At 36.0% G+C, this 19,228-nt stretch overlaps 2 protein-coding genes across 2 annotated transcripts; both read right to left on the reverse strand.

Moving 5' to 3' along the window:
* Nucleotides 1-11: 11 nt before the first annotated feature.
* PIP5K2 (phosphatidylinositol-4-phosphate 5-kinase 2) lies at nucleotides 12-4,217 on the reverse strand. The gene is made up of 8 exons (XM_023687994.2): nucleotides 2,870-4,217; nucleotides 2,625-2,789; nucleotides 2,372-2,537; nucleotides 2,167-2,277; nucleotides 1,892-2,085; nucleotides 1,676-1,806; nucleotides 1,491-1,584; nucleotides 12-1,343 (listed from the first exon to the last, which is right to left on the reverse strand). The coding sequence occupies exons 1-8, from the start codon at nucleotides 4,006-4,008 to the stop codon at nucleotides 1,034-1,036; spliced, it is 2,310 nt and encodes a 769-aa protein (XP_023543762.2). The 5' UTR covers nucleotides 4,009-4,217; the 3' UTR covers nucleotides 12-1,033.
* A 6,410-nt stretch (nucleotides 4,218-10,627) lies between these two features.
* On the reverse strand, nucleotides 10,628-18,623 carry LOC111806956 (oxysterol-binding protein-related protein 1C). The gene is made up of 10 exons (XM_023692514.2): nucleotides 17,667-18,623; nucleotides 16,946-17,302; nucleotides 15,018-15,114; nucleotides 13,944-14,392; nucleotides 13,591-13,746; nucleotides 12,846-13,013; nucleotides 12,610-12,750; nucleotides 11,876-12,103; nucleotides 11,563-11,676; nucleotides 10,628-11,180 (listed from the first exon to the last, which is right to left on the reverse strand). The coding sequence occupies exons 1-10, from the start codon at nucleotides 18,204-18,206 to the stop codon at nucleotides 11,013-11,015; spliced, it is 2,418 nt and encodes an 805-aa protein (XP_023548282.2). The 5' UTR covers nucleotides 18,207-18,623; the 3' UTR covers nucleotides 10,628-11,012.
* Between the last annotated feature and the right edge of the window lie 605 nt (nucleotides 18,624-19,228).

Raw genomic sequence — 19,228 nt, forward strand, 5'->3', positions numbered from 1 at the left:
AGCAAGGTGGGTTAAGATAATGAAAAGGAAATTATATAATGAGATGGTTGACAAAAGGGGGGAAAACAGAGGAAAATCCCAAGTGGAATTTAACAAAAAGAAAGTGAGAGAGGATCCACAGCCACACTAATAGACAGACCCGTGCTCTGAGATTATGCTATCAGACAATAGAAATTCCAGAAAAGCAAACAGGAGATAAGAGAAGAAGGTCAAATTCCTGACCTTTGACCGCTAATCTCTCTCCCATTTTCAACATTTTTGACGAATGGGCTTCTTACACCTGCCCAAAAACATCACCATTTCTTCAGTAAGATGATAAAAAAGAGTAAAGAAAAAGGGAGGAAAGTGAGCAAACAAGGCAAAAACAAGAAAGGCCACAGCATCTTTCTCTGCTTTTCATGGCAGCTCCTCTTTTTCACTGCAAAAAGCAAACTACACCGACCCCATTGCGCCTTTAAACTCATTAAACTCAAGCCTTGAGACACAGGGATTCAAGAATGAGTCCCCCTTTTTTTCTGAATAAAATGTTTCACATAAATCATGAACCTAATCAATCCCCCCCACCCTGTACAATTCTCTTATTCCAATCCAACCCCCTCTCTGTATCCTATCTTTCAAATCTTCATAATAAAAAAGATATCACCCCATGAAAACCAAACAAACGTTGAGGGAACCCTTTCAATACTAAATATCTCCCTCTTTCTAGCACTGAATGTACATATATATAATAAAAGAACCACTCTAACGCCTCCGCCACCGCCTCCCCCTCTACACTCTGGCTGCTCTGCAAAATCAGCCATAAACACCACCTGTGCATCTGCCAATGAATGCCAGGCTTTTTTCCCAACTTGTAACTGGTTTTTGAGCGCCTAGTCCATGCACGTTGCCTCTCCTCTATACCAACATGGAGCACGGAAGAGATCGCACGCAACCGTACTCTCTTCGAGTCTCTGGTGGTTTGATCCAAGATTTGGTTGGGAATCTTTGTAGATTGGATGATAGTTGGCCATCCCATCTTCTTGTTGGTTTTTATTCACCTGTCTTCAATGAAAATTCTCCCTATAAAGTCGCGGAATCTTTTCGAGTAGAGCTTTGGATCAACTGCTGATATAGAGGTGGAATCGACTTGTAAGGATTTGTATGCGTGTTCCAATTTCTTACTGATGTCGTAGTCCTGTAGGATGTCAATGATCCCAAAATATAGGACAACTTCATAGATTTCGCCACTCCTTGATGGGATCAAGAGGCTCGTCCCGCCAGGGTTATACTGATCGAAGTCGCTTCTTCTTGCCATTCGCTCTGCTCGTGCTGGCATGTTGGCTCCTAACCTAATTAAAGGTTTCCTGGAAAAGACGAATCGAAACCGAACATATTGGGTTAAAAACCAGTGCACATATCCTTCATAAGTATGTCTAAGAAGGAAGATTAAAACGTAAACACAATATGTTCACTGGTAGAACAAAAACAGTAGAAATGGACAAGAAACATACTGGCCAGATAAAACTCGATCCATGTCCTGCAGCTCTGCTTCAAGAAAGCGACAGCCACGCATAAACTTCTCATTCTGATAAGAATCTTTATAACCTGCAAGATAACACACAAGTGGTTTTCAGCTTATCAAATCCCCCAGCAAATATTTTGCACATGACAACGTTGGGGAGATCATAATCCTTACCAGATCGCAATAGAAATGGCGATAACCCCATTTTGTCGCATCTATTTTTGTCCCGAAAATGAAGACCAACCAGAAGACTGTAATCCATAATTCTCTCAGCTTCCAAGAACTCACAGTCTCGGTTAATTTGCCTGTCATATTTCCAGACCATAAAGTTAGATTTCAATCCGAGTCTATATCGAATGCAAGAACCATATATTCTGAGTTGAAACCTACTTGATAAATTCCTGGAACCGACTTTGCTGAAGGCGAAACACATAATTAAGATCAAGATCCTTAAGTGTAGTCGTTTCATCAATTTCTTCAGCAGGCTTATCGGTTGTTCGACCATGGGAGGATCCCTTTAGATCAAAACGTCGATGAATTCGGTACTCAGAGCAGAACAAGTTGCCCATCACAATAAACCTTGTCTAGTTCCAATACAAAGATTAAGTTAAGAACAACACACTAAATCATGACAAACCAAAGTCCAAGAGGAAAACACCACGCACCTTCTGCCCACCAATTGGTTTTACACAGTGCACGCCGAAGAATTTCGTCACGAGAGAATTCTCGTACTGACATACGTGATCGTAATAACTCGGCAACATCCTAATGAGAACCTGAAAAATAAGTACTAAATTTCATCAATGATCATATCCTCCAACATATTATGCAATCCAAACTACACAAAGCCAATCAGATTATGCAACACACCTTAACTTCGGATTTCTTCACCGTCTTAATCATAAACCTATCATCCTGGGTTAAGTAGAAGAAACTTCCACTCTTTCCTGGAGAAGAGAGCTCTCTAAGGGTGCCATTTCCACAAATGGCTAGCATGTAATCAGCAGGATCAACTCGAAACAGGTCCCTCAAATGCCTGTTAGATGAGCATTGCAACAAAAAGTTAGTCAGGGATTGAACAACAAAGATCAAATTGAACAGAAACTTGGAAAAAAATGGATACCGAAACACCAAGGGGCAGTAATCCTTCCATCGAAACTCCACCGATTGATGAGGAGGCGTCACTTTCGACCCTTCCGGTGGAAATCTCGTCCAGAACTTCTCTTTCGGATCGAAATCACTCGGCCTAAGGTCCCGAAGGATTGAAGCGTGCTTCCCAACAGAGTACCTACAGAAACCCCAGAAAAATCCAATCAAAGAACAGAGCACAGAAAAAACCCTAGAAACTAGCAGTTCTTCGATTATTACCTTATACCCTGTTGGAGATTGAGTATGAGTTCGTAATTCTTGTGCCCCTTTGAAATCGTTTGGCCTGGTTTCTTCGCATCGTTCGTTACACAGAAAGGATTTCGCCTAAACTGTTTAAACCCATCGCGATACAACATCGAGGCCTCCACATTGTCGAGTATATCACAAGTGATATCACCGGCTTCGCCGTCCGATTCCCAAATACAAATCCTCGGAAAATTCCTCTCCGTCGAGCTGCCTCTCGCAGCGTCCACCGAAGACCTTTTCCTGAGTGTTACCGTCAGATTCTCATTCTCAGCAACCCCGTTGCTCTGGATTTTCATTTCCTTGTTCCATTCACTGGTATGGCTACTGCCGTCAAGCAAACTAAAAACCCCATTCCCTTTCGGAACTCCGTTCTCCCATTGACCTTCGTACCGATTCCCGTTCGCCCAAATAAAACCCCCATGGCCTGACATCAACCCATTCTTCCACTCACCTACATACTCAATACCATTCTTCCATACATACCGGCCATTTCCGTCCTGAACGTTTCGCTTCCAGGTTCCGTCATAGAAATCGCCATTGGCGTAGCATTTCTGCCCAAAACCGTGTTTCCGATCTGCACTCCATGACCCACGATACATGTCGCCGTCAGATCCGATAAAAGTGCCAATCCCTTCCATCCGACCAGACTTGAATTCCCCCTCATACGTGGCTCCAGAAGGCCAAGAAAATTTCCCTTTCCCCGAGGCCTTCCCCCTCTTCCACTCACCCTCATACATACACCCATCCGTCCACAAATACTTACCCAATCCATGCGGCACGCTCCCCAAGCAACTCCCAATGTACAGATCCCCATTCGGAAGGTGCTTCTCCACGGCCGTCGACGCAACAATTCCAGTACCATCGCCAGAAACAGAGTCAATACCCACCGTGGCTACAGAAGAATTAATCGTTAACGTAGTGGGTGTAACCCTTCTCGAACTCGCTTGAGATCGACTACGATTCACAACAACAACCGGAGGAACAGCCACCATCTGCAAGTGCGGCATCGATTTATGTGAATCTTTCTCTACCTTATCATCATCAGATTTCTTCTTCTTATGAGTAGAAGAAACAAGTTCATTAGACTGTTCAGACGCCAGTGCCTCCCGCATTTTCCAAGCGCAGAAAAAACGCCGTGGATCATACAGAGGAGATTGGGAGAAAAGAAAGAACAGAGTAATCTCTGAATTAAAGAAAATCAAAAGGAGAAGAAAATATGAAGGAAATGAGGCATGAGAGGCGGCTTTTCCTGCGAGGAACTTCCTCCTTCCACTGTCGATTCCTACCGCTACTGCTAATACAAATCGCCCAGAGTTTCTTCCCTCTACTTCTTGCTTTTTATTATCTCCCATTTTACCATTATACCCCTCCTCTCCCTTTATTATTATCTTTTTATTAAATCAAATTAATTCACCCAAAAAAACAGTTGTAATTATTAAAAGTAATTTAATAATTGAAGCCAAACTTTTCTATTAAATAATGACAAATAGTTTTACTATTTAATTTAATAAGTAATTTTAATAAAAAATAATTATAAATAAATTTTGTTAATTAATATTGCTTTTTCTTAACGGTTGAAAGTATTTAAAAGTAATTTAATAATTGAAGAGAAACTTTTCTTAGAATAAATTTAGTTAATTAATGTATTGCTTTTTATTTAATTGAAAATTCGAATATTAATACTTATTTTAATAATTGAAGAGAAATTTAGTTAATTAATGTATTGTTTTTTTAAATAAAAAAAAAAACATTACCGTTTTAGTTATTTATTACAAATATTTTTAAATTTAAGTAAATTTAATTAGAAAATAGAACGGTTGTAGTTATTTAAAATTACGAAGAGTTTTACTAATAAATAATAAATGTTTTTAATTAATTTAGTTAATTCATATATTATTATTTTTATTTAAATTTGAAAATAGAAGCTATGTAGTTATATAAAAGTAATTTAATAATTGAAGAGAAATCTTTTTTTAATTTAATTATGAAAAAGCAATTTAATAATTGAAGAAATATTTTAAAAAAAATAAAATAGAAATAACTAACTTTAGGGCTCAAATTTGGTTGAATTAAGGAAAAGTTAACGGTGTTAATTTGTGGTTAATTTGGAGAAATTGATAAAAAGTTGCTTTATTGTAAGTAATTATGTTAAATTAGTAACGGATAATGAATATTCGATGCTAAATAGCGTCATGCCGAGAATACCCTCAACATGCGGAGCCACATGGAGAGGAAGGTGGGGAAATAAGTTTGAATGTTTTACGTATTTACCCCTGAAGGTTGATTAAAATACATCAATGCCATTCAGACAGCTTTGGGGGAAAATGTTCCGTCGCGATCCGAGGCATCCTTGTTTCATTTGCAGTTGCTGTGGGGCCCGCTGTCATATATATTATATTTTATTTTAAAATAATAATAAATAATTTTAAATAAATTAATAAAACAATAAAGGAAAAAAATATCAGAAATTAGTTTTTAAAAAAACATAGTATTAATAAAAATAATGTTATTTATTTATTTATTTATGATTTTCTCCTTAATTAATGGGTTAAATTTATAATTTAAACCTATTTTATTTCATTTTATTTTGAATAAAAAACTAAGAAAATATAAATAGATTTAATATATATATATATATAAAAGGATAAAACTTTCTTTGCAAAAAGAATACGTTTGGTCATTGATTCTTGAAGAGCTAAGCCTACTTATGAAAAGTAAAAATAAAAATAAATTTAAAAATAAATTTAAAAAAAAAAAGTAAAAGTAAAAGTAAAAATAAAAAAAATAAAAAAAAAAATAGGTGGAATTTTGAATTTTGACTCATGAAGTAAAAAGTTGCATTGCCTAAGATGTAAATGGCTTAGGATGTTGACTACTACCAAGTTTTGTTCCTTTTTACAAAGTTACTGCCTTTTTCTTTTTACCAAGGTTTAAAATAGCTTCAAATCTCCACAATACCCTTCTATTTTTTTTATTTTTTATTTTTTTCTCTATTTTTAAATATTAGAACTTTAAATAAATAGGAGAAACTACTCTGATGGTATTTTTTTGAATGAAATACGAATAGTTTTCATCCATATATTAATAATAAGATGTTGAATTATTGAAAGGAGTAGTCCCACATTGACTAATTTGGAGAAAGGTCATGGATTTATAAGTAAATAACATTATCTTCATTTGTATGATGTTTGAGAAAACAAAAGTAAAGTCATAAGAGCTTATAATTATATCATAAAGATATTTATAAGTATTTTTTTAAGTTTCAGCGTGAAAGTGTTATTTTATTTTACTCAGAATTTAAATATTCACTTAAGATAGCTCGGGAATGGTCAATAGAAGATTATTTAGCTCAAATTAGTTTTTTCTAACTTGATTTTATGGAAATAAAAAGTCGGAGTAAATATTATATATTATTAACCATAATTATGTGTTTTTTAAGGTATTTAACGGATAATGACCAAACAAATCTTAAGTTGAAGAGAGCGAGATATTAGAATACGAGGGAAGGAATGAAATAGCTTCACTTAGATAACTATTTTCAATTATTCCCGAGACGGAAGAGAGTAGATATTACCTCATATTTGTAAAATGAAAAAAGGAAGTACCGAGAGAGAGAGCATAACGAAACCAATAGTCGAAAAATCTTTAGATTGAACAATTGGTCTCGACTACTAATCTTCTGGAATAGTCCACCATGTTCTTCGCATAGAAATCCGAATCCTCAAACGAATGTCTGATTCAACCAACAAAAGAGCTGATTAGACTTACATAACAATATATTTTTCTTTCTTCATTCAGATTCTCCGTATACGGATCATTTTTTTTTTCTTTTGTAAATTCATTTATTTACGTTATCGTGTAGTTCAATCATTAATCAACCCAATTATTAAAATAATCCATTTTGGTACGGTACCAAACAAAATAATTAATCTATAATTTCAAGTGGGTGGAAATTATAAGATAAAAAAATAGGGAAAAAAACAAATAATTAAAATATAATTAAACAAATAAATAATAAAAAAGAAGTATTATGACTATAAAATTGGTCACGGCCTTAAATTTCATTGGTCAGAAAAATTATAAAATAATTAAAAAAAAATCAATGACGTATGGTTATGAACACTAATAAAATTGTCGTTTGTATATTTAATTAATTAATTAATCATTGCACGTATAATTATATATAATTTTTCGGTGGGAATTGTGAATATTTTATTTTAACAAATAACAAAAAATAATATATAGATAAATATTACATAATAAAATATAATAATAATTATTAAAAAAGATTATAATCGAGGAGGGTAGGCCGAGGAATCCTTCTCGTCTCTGTCTCCTATCCCGATATTCATTTATTTATATGTTTATTTTTGTAAGGATTCACGATGAGAATTTCAAACAAGGAATTTACGGGAATTTCATTTTCTTATATATATATTTAAAAAAATATTAATTTCGAGTGAAATTTTTAATGGCTAATTTATATTTTTTTTATTAAAAAATGTAAACAAGATAAATTTAACAATTTTATGATAAAAATATAATATAATATTTAATTATATATTTTAAAATTTAAATTTTAATATTACAACATAAAATTGTCCACGTATAGGGTTTTAGGATAATTTCTATTTGCATTTTTGTAGTTTGACCGATCGTGTCTAGCTGGCACGCATGTGGAGCCCAGTTGGACGTTACGGCTGGGCCCAGCTCCCACGTCCTTTTGTGTAGAACAGGGAGATAGGTATTTGACACTGCCAACTGTTTCCTTCTCCCAACGTGGCAAAGGAGACGTCATCCAACTCTCCACGTGTTCCGCTTCTAACTTCAGATTACGCGCGTGAGTGAACGCGCCCAAACAATGCTGGCCAAGTGTCTTTTTATTTTTTTTAACTAATAAATATATTTTAAATTAAATATAATTTTTTTTTTTTTTTTAATGTTTGAATTTTTTATTTTCTAATAAGGAGGAGATATATAATTTTCCAAAGCATAGAAGGAAGTAGAGCGGGAGAATTCCTTGATTGGCCTCAGCTAGCGCGTTCGCTAGGTGATTCTAGTTAGTCCCTTTTGACCTAATTTGAAAATGAGTCACCGAGAACCCTAAATGGGCTCTGTAAATTCTGTTTTTTTTTAGACCGAGAATCCTAATTTGAAAAAGGAGTCACAAAAGAGTTCCAAAACCCATCTTTCTTGTTCATCTTCGATTATCATTTGAAAAACAAAAATGATATTTGAGCTTTAAACTCTTAACCCTACAAAATTTGACGAACTCAACCATTCATCCGAACAAAGAAAAGGCATAAAAGGGAGTCTTGGAAAAGTGAAAGTAAGATGGGGAAAGATATTTTGGGAACATATTATAAACCAAGTTTTAATTAGTTTCAAAGGAACCTTAATTTCCACAAACACATTTGAGTGAGTTCTTGAAAAAACAAAGGATAGAATTTGATTGGGTGATGGTGGTGGTGATGGTGATGAAAGGGAGGGAGGGCCATGGTTGCATGTGCCCAAAAATTAGCAAAACGTTTTTGTTTTGTGAGAGAGACAAAATCCCTTTTTGGGTTTATTATCTTAGGTTTTTTCTCTTTGACGGGATCATTATAAGTTGGAGAATGTTATAGTTGTATAAGTAAGGATTACGCATTTACTAGTATAAGATCTTTTAGTCAAAAGCAGGTAGTTTGTTAGTGTACTCGTACAAACAGTGCTTACGACAACTCATACCTATTGTATGCATGGGGGTAACGAGATATTGATTGTACGGTAGTTAGGAGCTCTATCTCTCGCGGTAGTGCGCCCTTCCTATTTTGAGTGGGTAGGGTAAAGAGTTTTAGTGATATACCCCTTGAAGTAGATTGTGTAAATAACAAATACATAGGTTGAGTCATTCACTAAAAGCCTAATATTGATCCATTATATGAAGTGATTCATCGTTTGAGAAGATTTTAGGCTAAACCGTTCTTTTTTTTATGGAGAAGTAGGAAAGAGATTAGTTTTCTGATCATTTGAGTAATAGAGAGCGTTTATCTTTTGTCCCTCTTGACCGAACTTAGAAAAAAAAAAATCACAACAGGACGATAAGAGAAGGATTAGATAAGGGAGTAGTGCACGAAAAGTCGGATAAGATGTTATCCGCTTGAACGGATTATACAAGCCTTAGGCTCTCAAGTGGATGGAATCATTGGAAGCTAAACAAAAGTAGTGAGCCTCATAAACCCATTAGTCATGTGCATAAAGTTCTCAAATGCCAAACAATAAATGACAACTTCAATTATCTCAATAATAGGTATGGCCTTGTCTAACAACTTGCATGTTCCAATAAAAACATCATTGTGAGATAGCTCATTAAATGTTTGTTGGTTAGCACGATCGTAAAAAGTTTGTAATGTAAGTTCTCTTTCGCTATTTGAAGATGGTCGGAGATACGAATATAATCAATCTCATGATAATCGAGTGATTAAATTGTAAAATTAAAGAAAAATGGAAGCAAATGAAAGTGGTTTTAAAATGATTTGTAGATCTGAATGGAATCCATCTAGAAATGAAATACAAAAAGCAAGCATAATGAGTGGGCATCCACCAATTAATTCACCCTCACCCCTCAGCTGCCAAACCCAAATGACATTATTCAAATATTAATACATAATCATTGTTACATCTCCCCCTTTTTCTACTCTATAACTTGCATTTGTGTCGAATTCTTAAACGATGATGTTTGGATGTCACTCGACCATCAAATTTTCTATACGAATGCTGTACATGGGTTGAAAACAGGAATTGAATTCTCTGAAACCTAATTTACCGTGGTTATTCAGTAGCTCAATGGTAGAGCGGTCGGCTGTTAACCGATTGGTTGTAGGTTTGAATCCTACTTGGGGAGATTTGATTCATTCCGAATGAAAGGGTTCGCTAACCGTTAAGAGTAGGTAACCCGTTCTGTTCCCTGTGTCTTTGTTTCTATTACATTCTATCTCATCGTATCAAATATTGTTTCTAATACCTCGGTGTAGGACTGGGATAATCATTTGTTCCACAATCTAGGTCTATTTACAACTAGCCAATTAAGAATGCTCAGATATCACAATTACCGCGAGCAAACATATTAATGTCGAGGAACACATTTTTGCTATTCTAAACAAATGGGTCGAAGCAACTGAAGTGATGATAAAAAATTCTCTAAAAGAGATAAAGACAAGAGAAAGAAGACTAGTGAGTCAAATGTGTAAGAAAGATGGAGACGAAATGGGTAATAAATATTTCATAGGTGTTATGATTTGAAGGATTCACATGAGGAACAGATAGCAACAGGTCGTTGTTTGGGTTTAGACATCACAAAATGAAGAAGAAAAATCCACCAATTAATGCAATGGACCAAAGAGAAGGGTGCTGGGCATTCAATATTGTTGCATTATATGGTATATTTATGGGAATAGCAAGATGGCGATGTGTTCATACGATGCTTTAAACAGGTCGTTTTCGAGCACCAAGTCAGTGTAAGGTCAGGATTGATTCGACGGTTTCACATTTGTGTGGGGACTTCATAACTACTTTTCATGGGAATAATTCCAAAAGTAATGCTTGTTGAGGAACAAAATGAAGTTTCTTTCTAATCTAATCCCATCAATTCAGCCTGTTTAACCTGAAAATTTCATCACGCATTTATGGGTCTTTTTTGGACTGATGGGATGAAGATAATCAATGTACATAAAAAGAAACGTTCATCAGATATCCAGAAACGTTCATTAAGGATTGGATTATATACTTTAGAATAATCAATCTACAAATGCTTTCATTCAACACTTGGTTGTGAAAGAGATGTTTTCACCTAACAAGAACACATGAGATGCTGGCCAGATACTTAGAGAAACTATGGGCTGCTTTTTTTTTTTTTTTTTTTTTTTTTTTTACTTTTACCCTTTTTTTTTCTTGATCCTTTCTAATTGACTGTCCAGCATCTTCAATCTAATTTACTTTGCAACCACATCGACAGTGGCAGTTACTATACTATATGACCACTCAAATGAGCAGGCTATTGGCTACTCATCCGGTAAAAATATGTGAAAAAATCATTTATAAAATTTTTTTTAAAAAAAAACCGAAAAAACTGTTCAATTCAGTCGAGTTGTGGATCAGTAGGAATCTGACCGAATATATCAGGGCATGAGTCCCATTTGCTATTGTCTCTGGCCTCCCAGTACCCGCCAATGTAGCGATATGTATCAGTTCCCTTATCCTTGGCAAACCACCTTGGTTTCCAACCTCGCTCTTGCATCTTCCGTGCCTGAAAACCAGATGAAATAACATGATGTTATTGTATTGATCTAAGAGCTTTTGAAATCTCAGCCAACTTGAATGAATAGATAAAAGATTTTGAAAACTAGTCTTGGTAGTTGTAAGATTTGATTAGGAATGTAAATAAAGTCTTGAGATACTAGATCATAAAAATGGCCATATAAAAGTCAGCTGTCCTTTTCATCAATTCTAAAATTTTGCAGATCCATATTGCTGCTTATTCTTCCAGTCAACTGGTTTCAGCAGCATCCACAAACTTGAGAATAAAATTATTAATTTGAAGATGTGTTTGGTTATCTTTGGAATAATTCGAAGTCCACAGGTTTCAAGAATGCACATGTAGTAGCTTGAGACATTCAAGTATAATCTACCTGTCGTTGGCGCTGCTCCAATCGCAACTTTTCCGAGTTAGCCATTTCATACTCTCCGTTTTCCAAAAACCTCTGATCAGGTCTGAGCCTTGAATCTGTAGGAGGCAACTTTTCCTGCATATAAGCAAAATATCAGACACAAATTGATCCCAAAACATGTTTCCAGTTGCATCTCAAAAAAGGAACTCTAAATTATCATCTCATACTGCAGGTTCAACTAAAGCAAATAAATTATGTTATGCATCCATGTGCTACGACTGGACAGAAATGCAAGTGTAGTTGGAAACTGCAATCAAGAAATCGGCAGGATTACCTTCAAGCCTGGTGTCAGTTCATTCAAAGTCATAGCAAAAGGCGTGAAGTTATATCTAGTAGAAAATTTAGGTGGCTTGTTTCGTTTCCAGAGTTGGTGGGGTTCAGATGAATCAAATCCTTTTCCCTTCCGAGAACAGTCCCCATTGACATAATGCATACTCTCATCCCATTTTCCAAATAATGTAGCCACCGTTTTTCCATTTCTATCTTGAATTACACCCTGAACCTGCACGAGAATGGTGCTTCAAGTGTCAGTCAACTTCAATGATTCATAAAAAAAGATCTTGATATTTCGTAGGTATGAAATTCTAGTTTTAAGCTCCACAGATTTTCTTATCCTAATCTGAACGCATAAAATAGATTAGCCGAAGGAACATGATTGATTAAATATACGCCCTTAATTAACTTAGTAAGAGTATTATTAAACTTTGTGATGGTGTCTTCTACATCATCGATGAAGCTATTAGCACAATCCTCATAATCAACAATTCAACTTGATTTGGAAACATTTATATAACTTGACACTAGTTTCATTTTCTTCTTCCATCCTCTTGTTGGAAGGCAAAGAATCCTATGATGAATGCCATGGTAAAGAAAAAAAATGGTGAATGGCGGGCCAATGAAGATGATTTTACAACATTGACAGCATAAACAGAAAATATTTGTAATTCTTTTTCAATAACAACAATCCTGTACATTTCAGGCAAATGATCAAAGACTAGAGGAAATTACCTGGTGTGGATTCCTGTCAATAATGGACTGCTCCTTGAATTTTAGCTTGCACGAGTATTCACGATTTCCATCTATACGCATTGTACCATAATGATCGCAGTACAGCTTCCCCAGTATTAGATTGTAAATTGACGTCGTCACCTACAATAAACGAGTAAAGCTCCAATAATTCAAGATTCTAAATGAGCAAATGCAGTAAAGAAAAAAGATAATTTAAGCAGTATCTGGTGTAACACCTTACTCCACTGATAGACTTCTCCATCATCAAATTCTAAAGTTAACTGACCAACAGGATCAAGCTGAATTGACCGACCCCAAAATTTGCTCTTCAAATTGCTGTCCCCCCAAAATCTCCAACCTTTACCCTCGCAATGGCATGCAACTACCACTGGATGATGGCTAACCTAACAACCAAAATTAGAAAAAAATATACCATTTGAGAGGCAATATCTTGTTTGAGGCCAAAAACAAGAAACCATTTACTCTTTGATTCAAACACAGGAACTAAAGTATGTAGTAACCCTTACATTCAAGACAGAAATGAATCGGTCAAGTGATGATGACTAAAAAATTTAAAATTTCAAAAGAACGTGGACATGAAAAAACCCACTATGTTACCGTAGATCAAAACTATAGCACTACAACATCGTTGATCTAGTAACCATAACATAATAAAATGCGCTCCTTATTTTTTATGTCCAATTCTCTTGCTGCCTTTTGAAGGGCTGCACAAAGTATAAATCCTGTTTTAAAGGTAAATTGCTTCCTATTAGAAATAACATGGAGATTGAAGTACACTCTAGAGAATATTAATATGGCTTATTTGGTCAACTCCAATAACAAGAATGGGGGAAGAATAGTATAAGATCAAAGAAATATGGTGGATCAACAACCATGTGAGTAAGTTCTCCTGCCAACTTCTGTCCAAGATTTTGCTTCTTACCCCCAACCAAAACAGATAAATAAATCTAAAGACAATACCTTCTCGGAGAAAAACTTGAGACCTTTATCAGGATAGTCAGCCTCATAAGTTTCCCCTAACAGTGGATTAAATGGCTTGCAAATTCTTCCTTCTGTTGAAGCATATCCAGATACAGCAAATGCAGCTACGTTAAGAATCCTCATGAGGCTATCACCCTAAAGAGTTGAAAAAAAAAAAAAAAAAAAAAAACTAGTTAAAAATCATATGGAGTACGAAAATATTTATGGTGTTTTTTCTTTTACACTTTACAGAAAATTCCTTAAATTTCTCATGGAACACTGGGGGTTTCCAACATCTTCCGTGAGACCACAAAATGTTATGCAGAGCATAGGATCGTGGATCATCAACTTACCCTTCTTCCCCACTCATGTGCCCGATCAATAAGGTAAGAATATTCTAAATCTTCAAAACACTTTTGCAAGGAAGAAAGAGGCTCATTGAAGAAAACAGGGAGACAAATTTTGGTGAGATCTTTTCCAATGTTATCTTTAATCATTGACCAAAGGCTAACACCCTTCTCCTTTTCAACTGGATCAGGTAATTTCTTGCGCCGCTTAACATGTGGATAATTAGTTCCAACAGACCTAATTGATGGATCCACCTCTTCCTCAGAACCAACTGCATGAGTGCCTTCATCCGAAGAAAAAGATGATATCCTGACAGATCCATTGCTTTTGAACGAACTTGACGATAAAAAATCTCTTGTATCAAAAAAAGTGTTCTCATCATCATCTGTTTCTTCCTCTGCAGCATCAACTCGCTCATTGTCATCATCAGATTCAGTTACACTTGCACTTGCATCTGTAGCCAGATAAAAAAGTTGAGGGAAAAAAGAGTAGGACATGTTTCCAATGACCAAAAGAATTGAGCACATGTATACAAACACATATCTAGAGTAAGAAGATAAAATGCATCATAAGCCAGTATTCAACGTGCTTATGCTAAAAAATTTGTATGTAGGACCCCAAAACTGTCGAGAAAGAAACAAGCATTAATAGCAAACATTATCATCATACATATTATATAGGTGAGAATATAAATTATAAATAAGCCAAATTAATCAAATCCAGTAATGCTGCTTGAGAGAAATCACCAAGGCTACACTTCACCTCAATTGATCAAATCCAGATTCAAGTCTAGTGCTAAGCTCATAACCTGTAGGGTTTCATAAAATTTTCTGCCGACCATTTTTATCTTCACTATAGCATATCAAGAAAACAGAGGACGATAAATAAGTGTCAGATGTCATCATTAGAAAAACAAAGCTACAGTTAACACGAAGTAAAATCTCTTTTCACATAACCCAAAACAACAATACTGTCTTATTAAAGGGAAATGTGACAGGCCAAAAGACAGTGATACAAAATTAATTTAGTGTGTTGACTAGTAAAACCATGATTATATAATCATGCAGCAGACAACTCACCACTGTACTTTTCCAGCGGACCAGGCAAAGCCCCTGGCTCATTGAACTGTCTCTGGCTCTCATCAACTACTGTATTCTCCAAGTCAACCTTTTCTGTCTACACAAGACAATAAAGAGTAATTTAAGCATAGCACAACGGCCAAAAGAAAATGTTGAATGAAATGCAGAATGCAAAATTTTGAAGGATGGTCAGTCAGTGAACTTCTATCGGACTCCTACTGTTATTGTTTTGATTAAGGTCTACTTAATGCTAACAAAAAAAAAGAATTTGAGCTATTCGTGGAAACTAGAGAATCAAATTCAAGGAATAAATATATGTATTTGAAAGAAATTCAATTAGCTCAAAAATGAAAAAACAAAAATTGAATAGCTCAGGTGTGGGGAAAAATCAAAAGTGACTAACAAATGGTCTGCTTGGATTAAGCCTAACAACAATGCTTGGTGTAAGGTTGAATCCAAATGACGTTCAACTTTGATTAGTCTTAATATTATAATTATATATAACTTGCAGGAAGTGCATGCATTGTCGGGAACAAGCATATAAAACCTTTTCCAGCTAACTTAAACCTTCCGGCAAAGCAATCAAGAGATCCTAGAAAAACCATTTCCAAAGAGAAAGCACAAAAGGCAAGCAGCAGAAAATTTCACTATTCTTGATGAAGAAACCCAGGAATCGGAATAGAAATGTCTTGGTAAGAGAGTTTTAGCTTTCAGCTGCGAGTAGGTGGTACGGGTATCTCAAGAAAGGAATAAATCTGAAAGTTTTGGTATACTTGTTATCTGCTAGGAATTGTGGACACTCTATTTTAAAAAGAGAGTGAATGGCAAACTCAAAACACGCTTTAAACATACGTTCTAATAGCAAAATTGAACGCAGGCAAGCTCTGAATTTTGCTTCGAAGTGTCCAATTTCAAAATGAAAACAAGGGGGCTACGAGAGTCAAGACACAAGGGGGCCACATTTAGTAGGAAAAAAAAATGAAAATAAACAAACATGCAAATAAACTTTAATCAAGGAACTGTGTAAAATAAAAATAGCAGACAAAAAACAAATGTTCCTAGATAACCAAATGGAATTATGCGAGAAGAAGTGGGAACTCTAGTTTTGTCGTTAGAAAAACTTTGTGCATTATTGGGACATCTGGCTTCATTTTGGGTTTGTTACATGGAGAAATGTAATTACTCTACAATATTTTAGCATGCTTCAAATTCAACATGGCAGTGAGAATAGATATGTGTAACTAGTAAAATATGACAATCTCTGCGTACTACATAGAGCCAAATGCCACCCATCTGCTACACTATCAATAATGGACAATCAGAATTATCGGATGAAGAGATGTACACCGAAGCGATGGGTTTAAATAACCTGTAACGGCCCAAGTCTACTGCTAGCAAACATTGTCTTCTTTGGGCTTTCCCTTTTGGACTTCCCCTCAAGGTTTTTAAAATGCATCGGCTAGGAAGAGGTTTCCACACCCAAGCCTACTGCTAGCAAATATTGTCTTCTTTGGGCTTTCCCTTTTGGACTTCCACTCAAGGTTTTTAAAATGCATCGGCTAGGAAGAGGTTTCCACACCCTTATAAAGAATGTTTTGTTCCCCTCTCCAACTGATGTGGGATCTCACATAACCAATATCTCGGACTTAAATAGCTCTACGAAACCAACAACACATTTCGCAAAATGGTAGCTAATTATTAAAATTGGGAAATTTAAGTTCATACAAAGTTACAACAGAGTATAGGTACAAACTCAGATTCTCCTTACAGTCTATCAGAAGAATTACTGGAGGAGGAAAATATACACAATCTCTAAGACAGGCTCCGTAGTGATTTAATCAAAAGCATAAGTTCCAATAATAGCAGGAATCAAAAAACAATTCCCAATTTGATTCATATGAAGTATTCCAGATTCAGTTTCAATGTACCTCTAAGTGCCGCAGTGTGTCAATAAGTTGCCACTGCTTCTGCTTGAGCAACAAGAGCTGGTTTTGCAATGCAGCAAACTCACTCTTCATAATGTTTTCAGTGTCCTGAATAGCTGTTTCATTGACACCCTCTTCTAAAAGCCGCTTTCTAATCCTGTCAGTTGACACAGACAAGAAGTCCTTAGGCGCCATGAGCTCGCTGTTCGACATCCTTGGGAATAGTTCCTTCACTGCCTGCAATGCATCCATCCATGCCAACCGATCGTCGCAGGTCTCCGCACGCAAGTGAAGTCTCTTTGTCCCAGTGAAGATGGAAAACCTCTTATCATCTGATCGGCTTTCTCGAATTGAGGAAACCTGTCATATGAACAATTCAACGGCCGCGAATGAACCACAGAACCAGAATGAAAATTAAAAGAATCTGCATCCTAGGCATCATTCCAAAAGTCTCATTCACGATTAACATGGAACACAAAAATCTTGAGAGGATTAACCAAATCAATTGTAAGCATGGATGAAGATGTTGAATTTCAGTTAATAAAAAGGATGAAAAATGAGCAAGCGAGTCATTATCTACGGGATAATCCAGAATGAAAACAAACAAAATAAGAAAACGAAGAAGATGTTATACGCAATATCAGCACCTCCAAAACAAAGACAAAACGAATGACATGATTCTTGGAGGCGTAAATTATGAAGGAGCAGTTAGAATCGGTGAAACCTTGAGATGAACTTCCCCAAATGGCTTGCGCCTGAGTGGGAACTGGGTGGTATGATTAGAGAACCCGTTCTTATGTCTCGCAATCCTCCTCATTGACACCTCGCCAATCACCTTCGATCCCTTCTCTGTTTCCTCATTGACAACGATCTTATCAGGTCCATGAATCTTATAGTAGGACAAAACGCCATCCTGAAGCACAAACCAGCGTGGACGCCAACCTTTCCCGTAGTTCACCCACTTATAGAGTATACCACAAATACCATTCCCAACAATATCGTTGATCTTAACGTCAACCGGAGGCTCCCTAAAGGAGGAATGCCGTGCAACCATCTCAGCAGCAAAAATACTCCGGTGGCTAAGCCGTCCCGCATCGCTACTACTAAGACTCCGATTATGAGAAATCCGAATCGTCGGATCCGATCTGGACGCGACAGAAACCGCAGGAGAAGCCGGTGGAATATGAAGGTCGGGCATCGGATACGGCGGTTTCTTGGACGGAGAGTTATCAGAGACAGTAGAGACACAGCAGAAAGAATGCATAGGGAAAATTTTCAAACAGAGAGGTGAGAAGAGATTGAGAAGGAACCGGAAGTGAAAGCGACGTCGTGGGAGGAGCCGGAGACAGGCGGAGGAGGAATCATTGATTCAAATTGTTGAAACGAAGAATATGGGAAGAAGAACAGTTGGATTAACAAATTTCTTTATAAGGAAGCCGCAAAACAACCGATGGCCATGGAAATCTTGGGCGAGAAGCTCGGTGGAAACGGATTTTCAATTATGGAATGAGCAGAATTCCGATGGAAAAAACAAATAATAATGTAATGTGTTCTTGTTGGTCGAAAATGGAAATTGGAGCTTTGGGGCATCGGAGAGGAAGAAGCTGCGTCGTCCGCTTTGACGTTGGTGCCACGCGGCGAGTGCCGAGGACGCGACTCAATGAGCGAACCAGTTTAAATATGGAGGCCGCCGGACGGGACGGGTAGTTAATTAATAAATTCTTATCAAAATAATAATATATTAATTAATTTCCTTTTTTTTTTTTTGTGTTGATGGGTTTTGTTTGGATGCGGGTGGGTGTAGGAAAGTTAGAGTGGGGAACGGCGCGGGTTTGGTGGGAGATGTACAGCTGGGTGTGGCCGAGGCGGATCGACAACGTGGGGACCGTCGGGTGAGGGTTTGACGGTAACGGGGCCCTCTCTCTAAGGGCTTTTTCGTCTTTTCACTTTTTTTAAAATACATAAATTTAGTTAATTATTATTAATTTTTGGGATTTTCGTTTTAAAAGTGGTGGATACGGTTTCACGGGATAATTCCTTCTTTAATGAAATGGATTTTTCTTAATTTATTATTATTATTATTATTATTTTGTTGGCTTATTTTAATACGTAAATGAAAAAACAGAAATGAATTAATAATTTTATATATTTTTTTGCTTGAATTTATCTTTTCCAAAAAAAAAAAAAAACTCTTAATTAAAATTATTCTTTTTTATAAAATTTATAAAGTTTTTTTTGAAAGTTGAAAAATATTTTTAAATAAAATAAAAAAGCTAAAGGTAAGAA

The sequence above is a fragment of the Cucurbita pepo genome, chromosome 1 (genome assembly GCF_057944985.1).
Source record: "Cucurbita pepo subsp. pepo isolate OVF chromosome 1, ASM5794498v1, whole genome shotgun sequence".
Lineage (NCBI taxonomy): Eukaryota > Viridiplantae > Streptophyta > Magnoliopsida > Cucurbitales > Cucurbitaceae > Cucurbita > Cucurbita pepo.

Bases quoted from the DNA above. Each gene is read 5' to 3' on its own strand.
- LOC111806956 (XM_023692514.2), bottom strand. From the start codon at position 18,206: ATGCATTCTTTCTGCTGTGTCTCTACTGTCTCTGATAACTCTCCGTCC. The intron at 14,393-15,017 runs GTGAGTTGTCTG...ATCTGGCTACAG, and splicing joins TCCGCTGGAAAAGTACAGTG to ATGCAAGTGCAAGTGTAACT. The intron at 11,677-11,875 runs GTAATCCTGCCG...GCTTATATGCAG, and splicing joins AACTGACACCAGGCTTGAAG to GAAAAGTTGCCTCCTACAGA.
- PIP5K2 (XM_023687994.2), bottom strand. From the start codon at position 4,008: ATGCGGGAGGCACTGGCGTCTGAACAGTCTAATGAACTTGTTTCTTCT. The intron at 2,790-2,869 runs GTAATAATCGAA...GGGTTTCTGTAG, and splicing joins AATCTCCAACAGGGTATAAG to GTACTCTGTTGGGAAGCACG. The intron at 2,086-2,166 runs GTGCGTGGTGTT...TATTGGAACTAG, and splicing joins AACCAATTGGTGGGCAGAAG to ACAAGGTTTATTGTGATGGG.